We start from the raw sequence: 18,930 nt of genomic DNA, 5'->3' as shown, positions 1-18,930 counted from the left end.
TTGGATGCGCCATCAGAAAGTAATAATGAGAGAACTGCGGGTGGAACTGCAGGACTCTCCAGGTCCCCTCTTCTTCTGCCTCAGAATGAAATTGGTATTCAGCGCGGCTGCTTGTCTAGACACCCAGCCTTGTGGAGAGCTTCGCCAGGCTCCTTAGCTCGATGAAGTGACATACGTGTGATTATCATTTCAACCGGGGATATGCCTGCTCGTGCTAATACGAGCCTGCTGAATTACTCACACCTATTAGCAGTAGCGGTGTCTGCAGGGCGCTGTGTGATTGTGCTCCAGGCTGGGGCTCCGGACGACTCACAGAGCAGTCATGGGATAAAAGCATCTCAGACCTGGAGTGGTAGAAAGCTCCGGAGGTTGTGCTGGGGCTGCACACAGTACGTTTGGTCTCTACTTTTCAGTGCTCAGTGGGGTCTGTGTCACCAGGAGGTGACTCTTCTAAGGCTGCTGAATTTCCAGCCCTCATTTCTGTGCGGGGGGAATAACAGGAAGGTGAATGTGTGTTGAAGCACCTGCATGTGGCTCAACCTCCAGTTCATGCACGAGCTGAGCGGGAGCAGCTCAGGCTACTCAGGAAGGAATGGATTTTAAATGGTTTAGGTGAGGTGGTGGCCTCCAAACAGCGCTTGCTGTAGCAGGCTGGGCTCAGCCCCGTGCTGGTGGGGTTGCAATGGCAGCGTTATGGGTCCTAGTCTGCTCATCCCCCTTGTCATGGTCCTGGGTGGGTGTGCATGTGTATTTACACACATCTCCAGCCTAGCGAGATGGGCATCCCCCAGAGCCACGGCTCCGAGCGATATAAACCCACAGGGTGGCTTTGGAGGCAGCTCTGCCCTTGGTTTCCCAGCTCTTCTGAATGCTGATAGAGGGGAAAAAAAGCAGATTTGAGTGAGACTCCCAGCACTGTTTTTCCCAGCGGTAGAGAAAGGGGTAACAGGGCTTGTCACGTCTTGTGAAACTCGTGCCGCATAAATGAAGGTGATTCTGGTCTGTCTGTGTGTGGCCGCAGCTCGTGTCTCTGTGACCTGCCTGTCCCGTCCCTGCCCTATTTGGCCACAGAACTGATGATCCCAGCAGGACCGGCGCGGAGCATCTTCCCCAAGTGCTGCCATCCTGAGCAGCCATTTGCCATTGTGCTTCTTCATCCATTTACTCTCTGAATTCCCCCCCCCTTACCTTCTCAGCCATAACGCTAAATTTAGCCTTCCTTCTGCCACGACATAATTATACAATTTGCTGCCTTATGTAATGCAGAGGCGCTGGTGGAAAGGGGTTCCAGGTTGTTGCTGCTGTGGGATGTAAATACAAAACGCTATTGCTATCTAATCCCTTATCTCTGTGTGAAAACTTTTGAATACTGTGTTGACGCATTTCGTGCTACAGATATTATAGAAAGTACGAGCCAGAGTCTCTTCTATTATAAACTGATATGCAGCGTTGGTTTTGCTGTTACCGCGCCGATAGAGAGGAGTTTAAAATGTGATCCCCTGTACAAGTGGGCACTCATTGCAGCTTCTGGGCTTCAACAGGGACTGGGGCTTTTGTAAACAGGAGAGCTTGGGATCTGGGCTTTCAGCTCACCACAAATCCATGGAAATGACTGATTTCTCAGCCGTGTTATTTCCCAGCTCTCTCCTGTGGGGTTCCCAGAGCCCCGAAGAACGGGGTCGTCTTTGGCAAGGAGTACACGGTGGGGACCAGAGCCGTGTACCAGTGCAACCAGGGCTTCCAGCTGCAGCGCGGGGAGCAGCCCAGCGCCGAGTGCCTGCGCGACGGCCACTGGAGCAACGGCAACCAGCCCCCCCAGTGCACGGGTGAGTTTGCTGCTGGGGATTTTGGGCATCCCTTCAGTAGGGGCTTCCAGCTCTGGCACGGACAGCTTTGCCTCACCAGTGCAGTTTTTAGGACACCAGGTTTATAATGGTGTATGTGTATATATATATATATATAGTGTATACTAGAAAAGAGTGCAGAGGAGGGTGATGAAGCTGATGAGGGGCTGGAGCACAAGTGTGATGGAGCAGCTGAGGGCCCTGGGGGTTCAGCTGGAGAACAGGAGCTGAGGGGAGACCTTCTGGTCTCTGAACTGCCTGAAAGGAGCTTGGAGCCGGGGGGGTCGGGCTCTGCTCCCCAGGAACAAGCGCCAGGAGCAGAGGAAACGGCCTCAAGTTGCGCCAGGGGAGGTTGAGGTTGGATCTGGGGAACAATTTCTTCCCCAAAGGGCTGTGGGGCATTGGAACAGGCTGCCCAGGGCAGTGCTGGAGTCACCATCCCTGGAGGGGTTTAAAAGGCGTTTAGACAAGGTTCTTAGGGACATGGGTTAGTGCTAGAGTTGGGTTATGGTTGGACTCAAGGATCCCGAGGATCTCTTCCAACTGAAATGTTTCTATGATTCTGTTCTATAAACCTGCATAACTTGATGTCCCCTCTCATGGTGTCTTGGCTTCCCACCTGCAAAACAGAGATGCTAATGGCTCTTTTGTTAAAAAGCCAGCACGCTCGCTGAAATGACATGCACTGTAATTAAGCACCTATTCATGTCTCTTTATCCCATTTCTTTTCCCTGCCTCGCCACACCTGTGTTTTAGCTGTCAGCTGCCCCGATATCAACAGCATCGCGGTTGAGCACGGCCGGTGGCGGCTGACCTACGAGATCCAGTACCACTACAACGCCCAGCTCATGCTCATCTGCGACCCCGGCTACTACTACACGGGCCAGCGGGTCATCAGGTGCCAGGCCAACGGCACGTGGAGCATCGGCGAACCCATGCCCACCTGTAAAAGTAAGAGCAGCAAAGCTCAGGAGCTGTACAGGCCGGTTTCATGGGTGTCTCACAGGGCATGGGGTTGCTGTTTCCCTTTGATGGGTGTGCAAACACACCACAGCCCTGGTCGCTCTTGGCAGCGTCCGAGAGCGCGGCCGCAGAACCACTTGAGTTTGGACGCAGGGAAGGGTCCTCTGTTGATCCGCTTCTTGCTTAAATCTAAGCAGCTCTGCGACAACTCGAGCACATCAGCTCATCCGTTGCTGTCGGGCCCCAGCAGCTCGGCTGTCACTGGCACCAGATGCTGTGAAGTTTGCTTTTAAGAAAGAAAAGAAAAAAATTCTGATTGAAAACCTAACCTCTTCCAGTTTTATGCAGATGGCAAGTTTACGAAGGTAACAGTGTCACCTGTAAATCAGAAACACTCTTGGCAAACCAGCAGCTCAGTTCTGACTGCTGCGCTTTGGATCTTTTCTTTTGTCAAAGGTGGAGGGTTTTTTCTCTCTAAGTGCAGAGACAGAAGAATTTCTCCTTTGGAATGGCAGCTTTCCCTTCCCTCCTGCCTTTGTTCCTAGAGGTGCAGCTGCCAGCTCCGGTGACAGCTGTAGTTTTACCCCTGCTGGCTCTTCAGCCAGATCCAGGAGCATGAGCCTGACCTCGTTTTATTTCTTCGGCGTTATTGCCACCTAAATTCAAATGACAAGATCTTGGCAATGCACTGAGGGCAGAAGCACCCAGCGTGAGGCTCTTCATTTCTCGCTGAGTGCAAAAGCTCCGGAGGGTTTGCAGATCTGTAAAGCAGATCAAATAAAGAGCTGGAGTTTGCGGCTGGGAGCTGTGACGGGCTCCTGGGCAGGGTCCAGCTGCCCCATGCAAACCCGGCTTTGGGCTGGGGGTCCTCTGAGCTCTGACCCCCCCCCTCAACGCTGTTGTGGGAGCTACTGGGTGAAAAGCAGCTGGGTGTCACTTTGTAATTGGAAATCTTGTGGCTTTTCTGGAAGTCAGGCTTCCCGGCTGTATCTTGCAGTGGTTTCATAATAGGAATATTCCCATGTTAAAAACTTGGCTGTGTGAAAAACTTCTATAGTTTCTTCTTAACCATTCTTCTCTTTAGTGCTTCCCTCGCATCCTGTAGCATTAATATTAATAGCACTTATATTTGTCACCTCATATAACATGACTCTGAGTCGTCGTTATTGGCTATTTAATAATCTTTCCTACTTGTTTTTGATTGGGATCATGGAATAGTTTGGGTTGAAGGGACCTCCCCAGCTCCCCCAGTGCCCCCCTGCCATGACAGGGACATCTTCACCAGCTCAGGTTGCTCAGAGCCCCGTCCAGCCTGGCCTGGGATGTCTCCAGGGATGGTTCATCCACCACCTGTCTGGCCAACCTGGGCCAGGCTCTCACCACCCTCAGGGCCAGCAGTTTCTTCAATAATAACTTGCAGGGGTGAGCACCACTGAGTGCATTTCTTTATAAAACCGCATCTCCTGCCTCTTCTCACTCACCGTGCTTTGGGATCTCTTCAGTTATCTCCTGCGGAGACCTGCCGACTCCACCGAACGGGAACAAGATCGGCACGCTGACCAGCTACGGCGCCACTGCCATCTTCTCCTGCAACACCGGCTACACGCTGGTGGGCTCCCGGGTGCGCGAGTGCATGGCCAACGGGCTCTGGAGCGGGGCCGAGGTGCGGTGTCTGGGTAGGTGTTCGTGGGGAAAGAGTCCTGGTTGCGTTTTGGGAGGGAATGTGTGTTTTAGGTACTGAATCAAGACAGAACCCAAGCGAGGACTTGGTGCTGGTGAAGCCGTAGGGTTTTAAGTAGATATAAAAAAGCAGACGTTGATTCCTTGCTGCTCAGTGGATGTGAGGTGTTTGGAGATTGCAGAGAAGAGCTTTAAAAATGATATGTTGTTTTTACTGCTGCTTTGGCTTTATAAATTTACAACGGCAGAGGCTCGAGTTGAGATCCGCCCGGAGAGCCGGGGTGCCGCGCGATGCTCGCGGTGACTCTCCCGTGTCCCTCCCGCAGCCGGACACTGCGGCGTCCCCAGCCCCATCGTCAACGGGCAGATCAACGGGGAGAACTACAACTACCGCGGCAGCGTGGTGTACCAGTGCAGCCCCGGCTTCCGCCTCATCGGCATGTCGGTGCGGATCTGCCAGCAGGACCACCGCTGGTCCGGGAAGACGCCTGTCTGTGTGCGTAAGTACTGCTGCCAGATTCCTTTAGCCCTGGCGACGGTCAGAGGACAGGAGCACACGTAGAGACCGTCACGCAGGGTTTGCACGCCCAGGCTGCGCGTGGTTCCTTTGCAGGAACGGCCACGCTGCAGTTCTGGCTGCTCTGCTGCTTCCCTCTGATTTTAAATTCCACTTTTCTTCTGTGGTTTTCATACACTGAACTGAAGGGGTGGTTTCTGAGGAGATCCCCCTTCACAGAACCACAGAATGTCAGGGGTTGAAGGGCCCTGGAAAGCTCATCCAGTGCAATCCCCCCATGGAGCAGGAACACCCAGATGAGGTTACACAGGAAGGTGTCCAGGCGGGTTGGAATGTCTGCAGAGAAGGAGACTCCACAACCCCCCTGGGCAGCCTGGGCCAGGCTCTGCCACCCTCACCCTCACAAGTTTCTTCTCAAATTTAAGTGGAACCTCCTGTGTTCCAGTTTGAACCCATTACCCCTTGTCCTATCACTGGCTGTCACCCAGAAGAGCCTGGCTCCATCCTCCTGACACTCACCCTTTATAGATCTGTAAACATGAATGAGTCCCCCCTCAGTCTCCTCTTGTCCAGCTCCAGAGCCCCAGCTCCCTCAGCCTTTCCTCACACGGGAGATGCTCCACTCCATCATCTTCCCCCTTGATCCATGGGGGAGGCTAAAGGCAGACGTAGCCCCCCAGGCACAGCACGGTTGTCACCGTCATTGAGCCCCATTGAGCTCTGTGCCAAAGCAAAGTCAGTGTCACTCCTCCTCTGATCCACGTTTACAAGTCACCTTGTACAACCTGCTCATTTATCTTTCCAGTAAATAAGCTAGTTAAGTAAGTCTCCAGAACCTCCAAGGTGCTAAAAGTTTAAGCATTTTCTTATCAGTGGTCAGTGCGATCTGTGTATTTCATATCACGATTCTCCAGTTGTTCGCTTATGATCTCTCCTGTCCGGTTTAGAGCTTTATGTGCTGAGGCACAATAATAACAGCAAGATATCAATGAATATGCAGATTCCAGCCTAAAAATAAGGAACAGACTTAAGTTGTTAAGGTTAGCAGTGACTCCAAAACTTGGAGGATGTCTGGGATTCTGCATGAGCAGCTCACCGAGCTTTTGTGCAGAGATCTGTAAAGGTGTCTCATGTGCACAAGTTGGCCTGGAAGTTATTACACGACATTAGGCCTTATGGATACCATAAATTTGGTGTCGTTAAAGCAGAGCACTGTTGGGCTCTGAAACGAGGTGCCTTGAGGCTTTATTGCTTCTGAAGAATCTCAGGGCGCTGCGTGCGTTAGCACGTTATAATTTCCTATTGTCCTGATATTTTCTCTTTAAACCTGCTACAGTTGCTTCCTCTGTGTTAACGGGTCTTTTTGATCCATGCCAACTGCAGGGAGCCTTTTTTTTTTCTGGGACAGAATCCATCATCTGCTTCAAAACATGTATAATCATATTCAGAAGTACCTCGGAGAATGTGACATCTGCTTCCCGCAGCACTGAAAGGCGATCGTGCTTCGTATTTTTTAGCCCCGTACCTGTCACCAGCTTGCATAAGGAATAAATTCCCATCCCTATGGTCTGGTCCAGCCCTGGCAGTCAAACGTGTTATGGATCTTTTGTGGGAGTTTCATCTTCCCTTCTGGCTCTGGCAGCCGTACAGCGGAGCTGCTGGACTTTACTGATGGACCATTACCCTGTTTCAGCGTGACAATAATCAATATTGCATTGTCCTCAGCTGTCGGGAGATGCCGCGTTCCTAAAGCAGCCAAATATCTCTGTATGGCACATCCTGACATTTCTTTGGTGCCGTGGAACTGGCTGCTCTGCTCAAGGCGAAGGTCTCAAGGCTTCGCTGTGTCCTCCCCGCACCACCCGCCTGTGCCGGGAGCCACAAAAGCACACGGAATAGCAGCATTTTCTGTGCCTTTTCCTCCGCGCCTTCCCTGGGCGTTGTGGGATCCTTTAGCCCTTTACCTCAGCGCTGGCCAAACCCAACATCAGCCCTAGGAGTGAGAACTACACCAAAAAATCCTCATTTTGCTGATGTAGAAATAAAGATTTTCCCCTGAAGTTTTTCAAACTTAAAGCAGGAAGATTTAAGCTTTCTAGGCCATATGCTAGAAACCTGATTTTTCTGATATTTTTCCTCTCTTTTAACTGTCCCTCCAGGTGTAACTTTATACTGCAGTGAGCATAGATCTGACTTACACCAGGGAGAGGGAGGAAAACATCAGGTTTCATGACTGTGTGATGCCCAGGGTAATGTAAGGCAATAGATTAATAGCAATAGCTGGGATTTTTGAAGAGGAGCTCCAGGGATTTACAGCGTAAGTCAGTAGGATGCTGGCACTCAGCTGCTTGGGGAGAGGTTCAGAGAATTTCTGATGCCAGTAAAATGAACAAAGGTACCATGCTCGCAACGTGATTCGCTATTTCAACAGTGCTGGCTACAAGTCTTTGATGTTGCTGTGGGTTTCAGGGTTGATGTGGGGGGTATTTTTATGATCCTCCTTCCAACGGTTATTCTGTCTTTTCCCAGGCGAATAGAAGGTAACGTCTGTGATTTCTAATTGCAGCCATCACGTGCGGCCACCCCGGCAACCCCGCCAACGGCCTGACCCAGGGGACTCAGTTCAACCTGAACGACGTGGCCAAGTTCACGTGCAGCACCGGGTACCGCCTGGAAGGGGCGGCCCAGTCCCAGTGCTTGGCCAACGGGCAGTGGAGCAGCACCCTGCCCGTCTGCCGCGGTGAGTCCCGCGCCCGCCCCGCTCCCAGAAAATGACCTGTGTTTAACCTGTGGGTTACTCTGGTTCCTAAAATCCAGCTTGACGCTGTCGTGAATCTGCGTAAGCCAAGTCTTGCGGTTCCTCTGAGCGGTGTCAGAACACCGAGGGCTGTGTAAAGCTAGTGCAACAAACTTGATTTTCCCTTGGGCTTCGCTCAGAGCTGTTAATGGACGCTGCCAACCCTGCACCCTCCAAGATGTTGAAATAATGTGTTATAAGCGGGGAGGACATGAGAAAATCTCAGGCCAGATCCTTAGTAGAGGGTCATCCTGGTGACCCTAGACCAGTTTGCTCAAAGTGAATGCTGTAGTTGTTATGCAGAGCCCTTTCTCCATCTCGGCTGCTTCCATTGTATTAGCACTCAAATTCGCTTATCAAATTCCCTCCCCTCCCTGCACTCCCTCCCTTTGTATTCCCTTAATTCCAGTATCTCTGTTGATACTGTGTTGGTCAATAAATCAGTTTATTCTCAACTGGCTGATGTAAGTCCCAGTTTGGGGCTGGAGAGGAAGGCTTTGCTGCTGACCCTTGCATGGCAGTGCAAAAACAATATATCTTTAATAGTGAAATAAGTGATTTGCAATTTTTCCCCTTTTCCCCACTCATTTTTGGGGAATCCTTTGTTCTTTGTTACACCCTTTGTTTTGTATTTTTTTTTGTTGTTGTTTGTTTGCAGTTGTAAACTGTACTGACCCCGGGCACCTGGAAAACAGCATCCGACAAGTGCAGCCGAGTGGTCCTCACAGATTCAGCTTTGGAACAACTGTGTCGTATCAGTGCAGCCATGGATATTACTTATTGGGTACACATGTCCTTACCTGTCAGGGGGATGGCACTTGGGACCGTGCCCTCCCACAGTGTCTTTGTAAGTCCTTCAGAATAATACCCATCCAACACAGGTCTCCATCCCATGTGCTTCTCTGTCGCTTAGCGGAGTGGTGACATAAAAAATGGGGATGCAAAGCCTTTTGTTAATCCATGGGAGTCATTCCATCAGTTTCAGTGTCCTCAGAAGGAAAATATGTGCTCTGAGGAGAGAAATGCTGTTGGGTGTAGGGGTGGTTTCCCTGTGCAGGGGAAAGCGGCTCCCGCGGGGTTTCACTGGGTCTGTGCAGCTCCAGCAAAAGCCTGGCAGGTGGAGAAGGGCAGCACGACTTCTGCAACACGGATCTTTGTAACAAGGAGCGTGCAATCAGCCTGACTGCAGACACCGTGTTTAGCACCCCTGGGTTTCCTACACCCACTCATCCCCAAGGCTTTGGGGGAGAGAAATGACTGCAACGGGGAAATAAATAAATAGAGCCTTTATTCTGCTGCAGCACAGGTGCTGACGGGGGGTTTGCTTCCTGACCCTTTTTTACAGCATCCTCTCCCTTTGCCATTGTGGTTTGCAGAGAGAAGTGGGAGGTTCTGGCTGGTGGTTCAGCTTGAGGAGTGTTTAGAGTAGCGCAGAAAGATATGAAATACTCATGGTAATGAGCAATACTGAGTCCAGGAGCGCCCCTGTGTTGTGTGAAAGGTGTCACCAGTGGAGTCCCTGTCTTAGACTGGGAAAACCAAAGTCCAGGGTGTGTTGGAGTTGTCGCAGGGCTGCCCGGGGAGCAGAGGCGGGAGCAGAGCAACCCCAGCACAGCCAGAACGTCCCGTTGGAGACTAAAGCAGCTGCCAGCTCGATACCTGGCGTAACGAATCACCCAAACAGTCAGACACGGAGCTCCTTGAGTTCACATCACCTTAGCTGTTCCAAAGCCATGATCGTATCTTTTTTCTCTTGTGTTATCCTTCGACACCGGGTCATACGCAGTAGACTTTGGCACACTTTCCTTTTGTTAGCAGCATGCCACCTTGTTGCATGGGGATTTGAGAAGTGATAACCGCCTGTTGCCACAGGGGCTCCGGGAGGGTTGGTACCTCTTCAACCTGGGGGCCTCTCGGGCTCCCTCAGCCCACAGCTTTCCAGCTCAGTACAAGGGATGTCCTTCCTTCAAATGCTGAGCATCCATTGACTTGGAGGATGTGGGGGCATTCCCAAAACTTGGAAATGCAGGTCAGTTTGACAACTGATTGTCTGCATTTGTGGGCTTAATAGTTAAAAGAATAGTAAGAGATTCTTGCACATCTTTGTTTTCTGAAGATGTGCTCAGTGCTGCAACCCATACCTCTTACATAACTGGGCACCTAAAACTACTAGGTGCTTCCTAAAACATAAATTAAGAGGGTTGATCCCAAAGAAGCTTTGCTTGCAAATGTCTCCTGGCTGTTTTCTGAGAAGAGAATAAACCAGAGTTGATCCCCTTTGAGGGGTGGGAGAGCGAGTCCAATAAGTAAAGTACACAGGAGCAGAGCCCAACACATCAGAAGAAACAGTCTTCACACTGTGCACGTAAATCCTTTAAAAACCTCAATACCGCCACAGGTTTTAAGCTTAGCTGAGGCTGCTGGAGTATCTGTTATTAAATTGTTAGTTACAGTGTGAGTTTAAGCGTTAGCTATCAAACCCATTTCCTTGCAAAGCGTCCTTGGTTTTAGTCACAGCTCTGCACCAGAATATTTCAACGCCCACATGCCCAAACATACGCGTGCTCTCCTTTTTATTGAAGCATACATCATGTTTTCTACCTAATACCAGTGTTGGTATTTTTAGACTCTAGCAGGGGGAGAGAAGTTATCCGTTACGGACGCTTTCCTTCAGAAACGAGTGGTGCACCGTCTTTACGCTGAGCATCCCTATCCAAACCTGTCTAATAGCCCCCAGACCTGTCAGAGTATTTGTCAACAGCCGCCTTGTCTTGGCTCTGATTGCTAAGCTAAAGTAAACCTATTAATTATTGTTAGCGGTGGTTTCTTACCAGCAACGGTCGAGGGAGCAGCGCTCAGAATCTGCCGGGATAACGCGCTCCGGTGCGACACGGCATCGATCGCAGCTCCGTGTCGCAGGGCCTGGCGGGTGAGGCCGTGCACAGAAATATTCGTGTTTAAGAAGGGCTGAGATTTCCAAGGAACCTGCAAAATGCCCGTGTAGTGTCAAGACTGGGCATTTATGCACAAACCCTTGGCAGCTTTTACAGGACGAGCTCGTGTCCCCCCAAAAGGAGACCGGTGCAAGGTCTGCTGTGCCACACCGGCACCACCGAGCGTTTGGTGGCCTCTGGGGCGCACGAGGGGGTTTAAGCTGCCAAGAGTCCTTGCAGTGACCTCAAACGCTATGTATTACTGTGTACCTGCTGCATCTGCCTTCAAACGGGCATCATGGGCAGTGATTGAACCGGCGCATCTCTCTCTTGCAGTGGTCTCCTGCGGCCACCCCGGCTCCCCGCCCCACGCGCAGATCTCGGGTGACAAATACACCGTGGGCTCCGTGGTGCGGTACAGCTGCCTGGGGAAGCGGACGCTGGTCGGCAACGCCACTCGCATGTGCCAGCTGGACGGGCGCTGGAGCGGGTCCCTGCCGCACTGCTCAGGTGAGGTGGCCTTCGGGAAGGAGGGGACAGGCCAGTCCCGTCCTGCTCTGCCACTTCTGTCCCGCGAGGTGACAGCCTGATGTGCTTTGAGCCGGAGGAATACACAGGCTGTATCGCGGAAGGTTCTGAAAATCACTGCTATCCAGTCCCCTGCAACTTGGCTGATAAGCGCTGGCAGAGAGTAAACCACTCGCCTTGCAAGACGAGAAATAAATCACTGCAGCAAATGGTGGCGGTAGGAGGTGTGCTGCAGCCTGCTGCTTTACAGGCTTCTCCATGCAGAGTCTGTACAGGACGAGCGTGTCTTACGCAAAATCAGGTCTTTGCATCCTGGACTGCAGCATCTGACCCTCTTTGTCATGCATTCCAACAAAAGAAGCCTGTGTGGCCCCTTTCCAGGGCCTGACATCTGCTGCAATGGCACCACAGCGGTCCCAGGTCTGCACAAGGCAAGTGGAAGCTGGTACAATGAGTTTCCACATCATCAACATCTCCGCTGAATGCGGTTTGGCAACAGAAGTCCATCCCCACTCCTGTGCCAGAGCGGGGAAAGTTTGACACGGAAAACATCCTGATAAGCAAAAGAAGTCCCTGATGAGATGGATTTGGGTCGGAGTGCTGGGGGATGCAATGGGATGTGCTTGCTGAGGCTCCCAGAATCAGGGCGCTGGGGTCTCGGCTCATGGAAGGAAGGGTGCGGGGTGGCTGCAGGATGCTGTGCACGCCGTTCCCACGCCGTCCCCTTACATGTTGCTCAGAGAGCACACAGACAGACAAAAGAAAAACTTAGCTGGAGCAAAGCATGTGGGACAAGTGTTAATTTTTAATTATGCCACTTAGATTTAGCAGCTCCACTTGACCAAGTTTAACCTCCTCTTTGCAAGGGAAAGAGAAATGAGGCAGAGTCCTCATATTTAGAAGCCATATCTACGGAGTTCTTGATCTGTAGCTGCTTGGAAGGGTTTTCTGCTCTAGTTCGTGCCTTTTCCCCATGTGCTTTTCACTGTCTCTCCTGTCATGTTTGCGGTGGATATTTGGAAATGTTCAGCGCTAGTTCCTGCTGACATCTGTTTTGTGTGGCTTTTCTGAATGGCTTCATGGAGGCAGCTTTGGAGCAAGGCCGGTGGCGTTTGACAGGTGCTTTCTGAATGCCCAGTGCCCCAGAACCATCATTTCCACCCAAGGGCTTGGGGAAAGGCAGAAAACACCTCCAGCCTGACAGCAGCTTTGGCCAGATGCAACAAAAGACTTTGATAATAAGTCATTATGTGAAAGCAACTGCCAAACCTGGAGCATTCTCCCCCTCCTCTTTACAAGCAAGTGCGTTCCCCAGATGATGAATATGCTCGTTATGTTTTATATTACACATAACGCTGCAAAGGCTGTACCTGCAGCAAGGCACAGAACTTCATTGTTGGCTGCAGGAGTGAAATAGTCTTTCCTGGCTTGGGGGTGGATGTGTTTGCTCCGACCATTAGCAGAGGAAGCCAAGAACAGGCAGGCCTGGTGGGAGGCTGTGTCAGGCACCGAGGAGCTGGGCATTTCTCCAGAGAACCCCTGTGATGCATCTGCTCCCTCCCTCCTGTCCCCAAACTTGCAGCCGGCAGCTCCGAGCGCTCGCAGCTTGTGCGAGCGGATGTTTCTCAGCTGGATCCCTCCCGCTTCCCTGCTCCAAACCCAACAGCTTCTTGTGCTGCAGATACAATGGGGCGTGCTGAGGCAGCTCGGAGCACGTCGTAATTTCTGCTTCTGGGGGAAACCATGGCCGTGACTGATGCTGGCAGCCAGGCCGCGTTCTGCCGGAGCAGCTGCTGCGGAAAGCGGCTGCAGCTGGGCTCCGTCTTGACATTCACGAGTTACGTTCTGCACCAGCTTCAAACCAGTGGGCTCCTGGAGCCCGGGAATGTTTCATCAGGAATTTCACCGCTCTGCTGAGAGCCGGAGTTCAATCGAGTCAGCCACACGATGCAGATCCGTGTGCTGGCCCTCTGAACGCGGTTGAGAGGATAGAAGGACCAAACCGCGCGACTTTTGCTTACCGTGCTGATGTTGTGCTCTTTTCTTACCAGGAGGCAGCCAGGGGGTGTGCGGTGACCCGGGGATCCCGTCCCACGGCATTGGGCTGGGCGATGACTTTGGCGTGGGCAGCGTGGTGCGGTTCAGCTGCGAGCCCGGTTACCTGCTGCGGGGCTCGTCCGACAGGACCTGCCAAGCCAACGGCTCCTGGAGCGGCACCCAGCCCGAATGCGAAGGTATTTTTCCAGCCCCGCATCTCACCAAGCTGCCCAGGTGTCCCCAGAGTGGCAGCGGCAGGGACGGCCGCCCAGCCCACCCGTCCCCTCTGGTTTAGTTGCCAGGGACAGTCTGGTGCTGCGAGAAATAAATACTCACCATTTCCTCCAAATATTGTGTGTATGTCAAGGAGCCTCAATTCTCCGCTTCCAAAGGTCACATCTCACAGGAGGGTTTTTCAGTGCTAGAGGACGAGTGCCACCTTTTTGTGAGACTGTCACTCCCATTCCCTGGGGTGAATTGCTCTTAATCTGCATCATGTATCCAGCCGGGTGATCAGAAATGCCCCGTTTTGGACTAAGATCTGTGGGTACTGCTGGCTAATTCATTGTTGCTTTGTTGAGGAAATTCAGCACAACAAGGAATGTCAGCAGCTTCAAACCTCCGTTAGGGCTGGAACTGGCACATGCAAGAGTCATTTACATTAAGCAGAAACGCAAAATGCAAATTACAATCCAGTTAGCATATTTTCGTATTTGAAAACCCAAAACCCCTTATTTTTCTATTTGAAGGAATCAAGTAAGACCCTATAATCCAATCTAATAAACCCCCATCCGGATTCTCTGAGCTGTGCTGCTCACTGCTACTGTTTTATAAAAGTGTTTAAAATTCAATTGGGGAAAGAACAAAAGCCAAAACAAGGCAGGATACCAAATGCAAGGAGACCTGGGCAAGTGCCGCTCTCCAGCTGATTTGAAAGCCAAAAGCTTGGAGAGAGTTCATAAATGAATTGGTAATTTATTCCAAATTGATGGAGCTCTTGATTGAAAAGACACTGAATCATATTATTAATACACTCAGGTCTCGGGTTTTTTTCATTCCCTGTTTTTTTCTTCTGGTGGAAAGGCTCTGTTCATTAATCTCAGGATAAATAACCCATCAGGTTCCAGAGGCACCAAAATATGGATCCCTGGCAGATTTTTTTCCCCCTCATACTTTATGAATAATAATAACGTTATGCCTATAACGTAGTCATTTAATGTTCAGTGCTGACTGGCCAGTATAGGAAGGTAATTAGCAGTGATGAGCAGCGTGCTGTGTCTCCGTCATTTGTATTCGCTACAAGGCGTTCTCCTGCCTCCGCTTGGTTGCGTTCCGCTCTCCGGAACGGGTGTTCACAGGAGACGGGGGGAGAGATGAATTTGGGGCTTGGATTCAGGGCAAGATGAGGGCTGAGCGCCCAGAGGGGGTGGTGGAAGGAGGAACCTCCATCCCCATCAGCGGAGGTGCCTGTGGGATTTCCAGGGTCTTTGGGATTTATACCCTGTTCAAAAGCCAGTGCCAAAACCGGTTTTATTTGGGGGCCTAATGCATTTTACATCTCTCACTGATGTCTGTGGGAATTATTTACCTACCTACTGCTCGCTTGCATGATTAGATCCTATTTATATTTAAATTATGATTTTAAAAGTTCAAACCTTTCATCCTTAAATTTATGGCTTTTTATATCCAGCCTATACAGGTCACAGCTGATGATGCTGCAATTAAACCATTTCCATGAGTCTCCCTGTAGTCACAAAGTAATATCTGTGTGTTTGGCCCCATGCACAGGTAGAGGAGTCTGGGCAGCAGAGAACAGCTGATGTATGGGCAGGCAGGGAAATAGTAATTCAGAGCTTTTTCTGAGTTGATAGAATCTGACTTTTATCCCAGCATCTCCTGGAAGTGACACCGTGTATCACAGAGACGTTGGCTGCATGAGAAATGGGTAACGAGAGAGCACCTCGCGTGGTTCCAGTGCCACGCAGAGTTGCTGTGCACACAGTCCGGAGTGGTTATTAGTTTCCTCCTGTCAAACAGATACGTCTCCAACAAGCTCATATATTAACCGGCTGTCAGCAAACTAAGCAACAAGGCAGAGGAAGATTCCTCTCCTTGCGCTGGTGGCCTGTGCTCGGTGCTTTCCTGCTGGGGCCTGGAGCTGCGCTTCCCCACCGAGAATGGCTGCAGTATCCATAGAATTATAGAATCCCAGGTTGGAAGGGACCACAAGGATCATCTGGTCCAACATTTCTTGGCAAAATGCACAATTTAGACTGTGTGTGTGCGCTGGGGAGGAGCGCAGGGCCACCCTGGGTCACCCCGTGCGTGCGCAGACTGATGCTCTTGCAGGGGTGGGAGCCAGGAGTTTGTGGTTTAAGCCTTTCCTTGATTCATGCAATATTATGTCCTGTAATTTCAGAGTAAACGAGGGCTGGATGCAATTATTGTAGGTGCTTATTTTGTCGTGCCAGGGCTTCGTGCACCACCGTTCACTCCAGTGCCCTTTTATCACTGTGGTGCTGAGGTACTTTAGCCATAAAACTTGGGCACTGACAAACCTATAATTGTATTCCCCAATGTTCTCCGTACCAGGGATGCTGCTCTTGGCCTTGGGACGTGCTGCCCCTGCTCCGAGCTGGTATGAGGGATCCTGTGATGGATTCTCCTCGGAACAGCCTGTTCTCTCCGAGCTGATCCAGGGGCTTTGCAGCTAATCTTACTTTTATTGACAACAGCCCATTGCAGGATGAAAGCCTTGTTTTGGGGGGGTTATTTGCTGCTGGGTGTTGTTTTATTTTAACTTTGCCATTTTGCTTTCTAGTTATATCCTGTGGAAACCCCGGAACCCCCAGCAACGCAAGGGTTATATTTAACGACGGCTTGGTGTTCTCCAGTTCTATCATCTATCAGTGCCGGGAAGGCTATTACTCCACAGGGGTGCTGAGCAGGCACTGCACAGTGAACGGGACGTGGACTGGGACCAGTCCGGAGTGCACAGGTGAGCGCAGGGCTGGGTTCTGGAAGAGGCGGCTCTGGGGACAGGTTGTCGGGGTCGTTGGGCGCTCACTGTGGACGCGCACACACCGTGTGCCGCGCCAAGAAACCCGGCTAAACGGTTCGGTGACAGCAGCAGCCGCTCGGCCCGCGATCTCTGCGGGTACCTAATGGAAAACTCTTGCTTTGCGTTTGTTTTTTTCCAGCTGGATGAAGGCGGCTCTGTAATAACTTTTGGGAGGAGATGTCAGCCGAGCTCGAGGGCTCTGCGGGGCTGTGAACGTGAGCGTTCCTGGCTCCGGTGCCCATAGAGGAGCTGGTGTGTTCCTGCAGCAGGAACGTGTGTGATGGCAAACGTGAGCTTGCACAAGAGACAGTAAATAGGGCAAAGAGAGGAGATGGTGCCATGGGCAGTTTTCCATCTAGCCCAGATTTTTTACCCAGGTTTTCTTTAATGTTTAATGTGTGTTAATACTTTTTCTTGCAAGGTCTTAATGTGCTGTTAAGATCACTGAGCAGAAGCAAAGTTTTCTCTATGTGCTGTAGCCCAGCCTGCTCCATAGCTAGTCCAGATCCTCTGTGCTGCAAGTGCTCCCTTCTCCACTATTAGTGGAGTAGATCCTGCATTGAAAAATGCTCAGGACCATCAGGTTTCTAGTTCCTGCAGCTCCAGAAGCGTGAGACAAGGGACGGTCACCCAGAAATGCTTCTTCCTTTTTCTTTGGCAGTGATCAACTGCGGTGACCCCGGCGTGCCGGCCAACGGCATCAGGCTGGGCAGCGATTTTACCTACAACAAAACCGTGGTGTTCCGGTGCACGCCGGGGTACATGATGGAGTCAGACCGGGCGTCTTCTCTAACCTGCACGAAAGACCGAACCTGGAACGGCACCAAACCTGCCTGCAAGGGTAAGACTGGTTGCTGTGAATACCGAAGGATGCGAGTTTTAAATGCCACAAACTTTTGGCAAGGTAATAGGCAGCACCTGCTGCACGGTGCCTGCGGCCCAGCTGGGAGTTTCTCGGTCCTATCATTCAATCTGTCCCCTGTGTTTATGGCACTTATGCAATTTCATCAACAGAGCATGAACACCTTGCTATCTTTAGGTCTATCAATCATCACAATATGTCTGGGAGGGAGGTGATCGCTATTATCCCTGTAGTAGAAAAGGAAGAGTGAAGCACTGAGAGTTAAGTGACTTATTCTTCACAAAAACCCAGATCAAACTCGAATGAAATATTGTGTTTTGCAAGCACACACTTTTTGGCATCATCTTGAAGCCTGAAAAATGTTTCCTCCAACTCTTTTCATTATTCCTCAGTTCCGAGATTGCCTGTGTAGTTCAGAGATAGGAAAGGGAAATAATAAAGCAGTTGCAGGACAGGCTGGATCTGTACTGTGAATGTTTTACTTGCCCACCAAGTGTAGATAAGACCTGTAGCAGCATCCGTGTACTCCTTCAGCAATCTGGAAAATTCACTTGTCATGATTCCGATATAAATGCAGACCACATAGAAACCTCCGAATACACTCCAGTTCCTTCAGAGGCTGTAAAGAGCAATTCTTACCCTCCTTTTTCATTCTCTCTGCTGAGCTAACGTTGCAGGAATAATACAGAATGCGGGCAGAGTCTCCTTTGGAGGCCAGGCTGATTTGCATCCTCCCCAGTGCTCCTCTGAGCTGAAAAGCAAAGCGCTGCAAAAATGTCATATTAAAACACCCTGGAGTAGATGAAATACAGACTGGTGGTTGATTCAACTGCTAATCTGAAACTTGGCCAGGTTGTCCAAAATGTGTGAATCTGGCAGGGAATCTTAGATGAGTTTTCACGCTAAGTCAGGCTGGGTTCTTACCTTCGGCTGGAAACGAGCACTGACTCAGAAATCTGACTTGGAGATTTGGGATTCGGTTAACTCTGACTTCAAAGTAAAATCCTGGGGTTTCGGACTGCGCACACACAGCTGGAAAAGTGTGTCCAGCCCCCTGCTAGGCCAGTCCCAGGAGCAGAGAATCACTTTGATCCTGCACGGATTTGCTTCTTAATGGAAATAACCACGCTGAGAAGTCAAGAGACCTGAGCGCGCTTGTGTTTTTCTTTCAGCCATCCTCTGTAAGCCCCCCCAGGCCGTCCCCAACGGGAAGGTCGTGGGCTCGGACTTCAGCTGGGGCTCCAGCGTGAGCTACGCCTGCCTGGAGGGCTACCAGCTCTCCCTGCCCGCCGTGCTGACCTGCGAGGGCAACGGCTCCTGGAGCGGGGACATCCCCCAGTGCTTCCGTGAGTAGCAGCTGCGTGTTCAAGCGTTAGTTGGGTGTTGAAACTCAGTTCTTTGATGCTCTGACTCCAGCATCTCTGGTCTCCACGTAGCTGATTTTAGTGTTGACTCTGCCTTGCTTGGTGGTACCATAAGGGGTACAGATGAACCGTTCTCAGTTAAGTTAAATATCTGGTTAGAAGCAGAGAATAGTGAGGGTCGGAAGGGACCATCCCAGTTCCCCCAGTGCCCCCCCTGCCATGAGCAGGGACATCTTCAGCAGCTCAGGTTGCTCAGACCCCGTCCAGCCTGGCCTGGGATGTCTCCAGGGATGGTTCATCCACCACCTCTCTGGGCAGCCTGGGCCAGGGTCTCACCACCCTCA

General features: G+C 51.1%; 1 protein-coding gene across 1 annotated transcript in view; it reads left to right on the top strand.

The window, feature by feature from the left end:
- Positions 1 to 18,930, top strand: part of CSMD2 (CUB and Sushi multiple domains 2) — a gene marked incomplete at its 5' end in the record, with an annotated part of 226,308 nt that overhangs the window by 196,760 nt on the left and 10,618 nt on the right. Inside the window, 11 exons of the mRNA XM_082071314.1 lie at positions 1,641 to 1,826; positions 2,601 to 2,795; positions 4,310 to 4,483; positions 4,814 to 4,987; positions 7,571 to 7,744; positions 8,460 to 8,648; positions 11,071 to 11,244; positions 13,314 to 13,496; positions 16,121 to 16,297; positions 17,022 to 17,201; positions 18,395 to 18,568. Of these exons, the coding sequence (XP_081927440.1) occupies positions 1,641 to 1,826; positions 2,601 to 2,795; positions 4,310 to 4,483; positions 4,814 to 4,987; positions 7,571 to 7,744; positions 8,460 to 8,648; positions 11,071 to 11,244; positions 13,314 to 13,496; positions 16,121 to 16,297; positions 17,022 to 17,201; positions 18,395 to 18,568 (1,980 nt within the window). The remainder of the gene's footprint in view (positions 1 to 1,640; positions 1,827 to 2,600; positions 2,796 to 4,309; positions 4,484 to 4,813; positions 4,988 to 7,570; positions 7,745 to 8,459; positions 8,649 to 11,070; positions 11,245 to 13,313; positions 13,497 to 16,120; positions 16,298 to 17,021; positions 17,202 to 18,394; positions 18,569 to 18,930) is intronic.

This window comes from Streptopelia decaocto (assembly GCF_964273445.1).
Source record: "Streptopelia decaocto genome assembly, chromosome: 23".
Classification (NCBI taxonomy): Eukaryota; Metazoa; Chordata; class Aves; order Columbiformes; family Columbidae; genus Streptopelia; species Streptopelia decaocto.
Note: the sequence above shows the minus strand (reverse complement) of the source record. Positions and strands in the feature narration are given on the sequence as shown.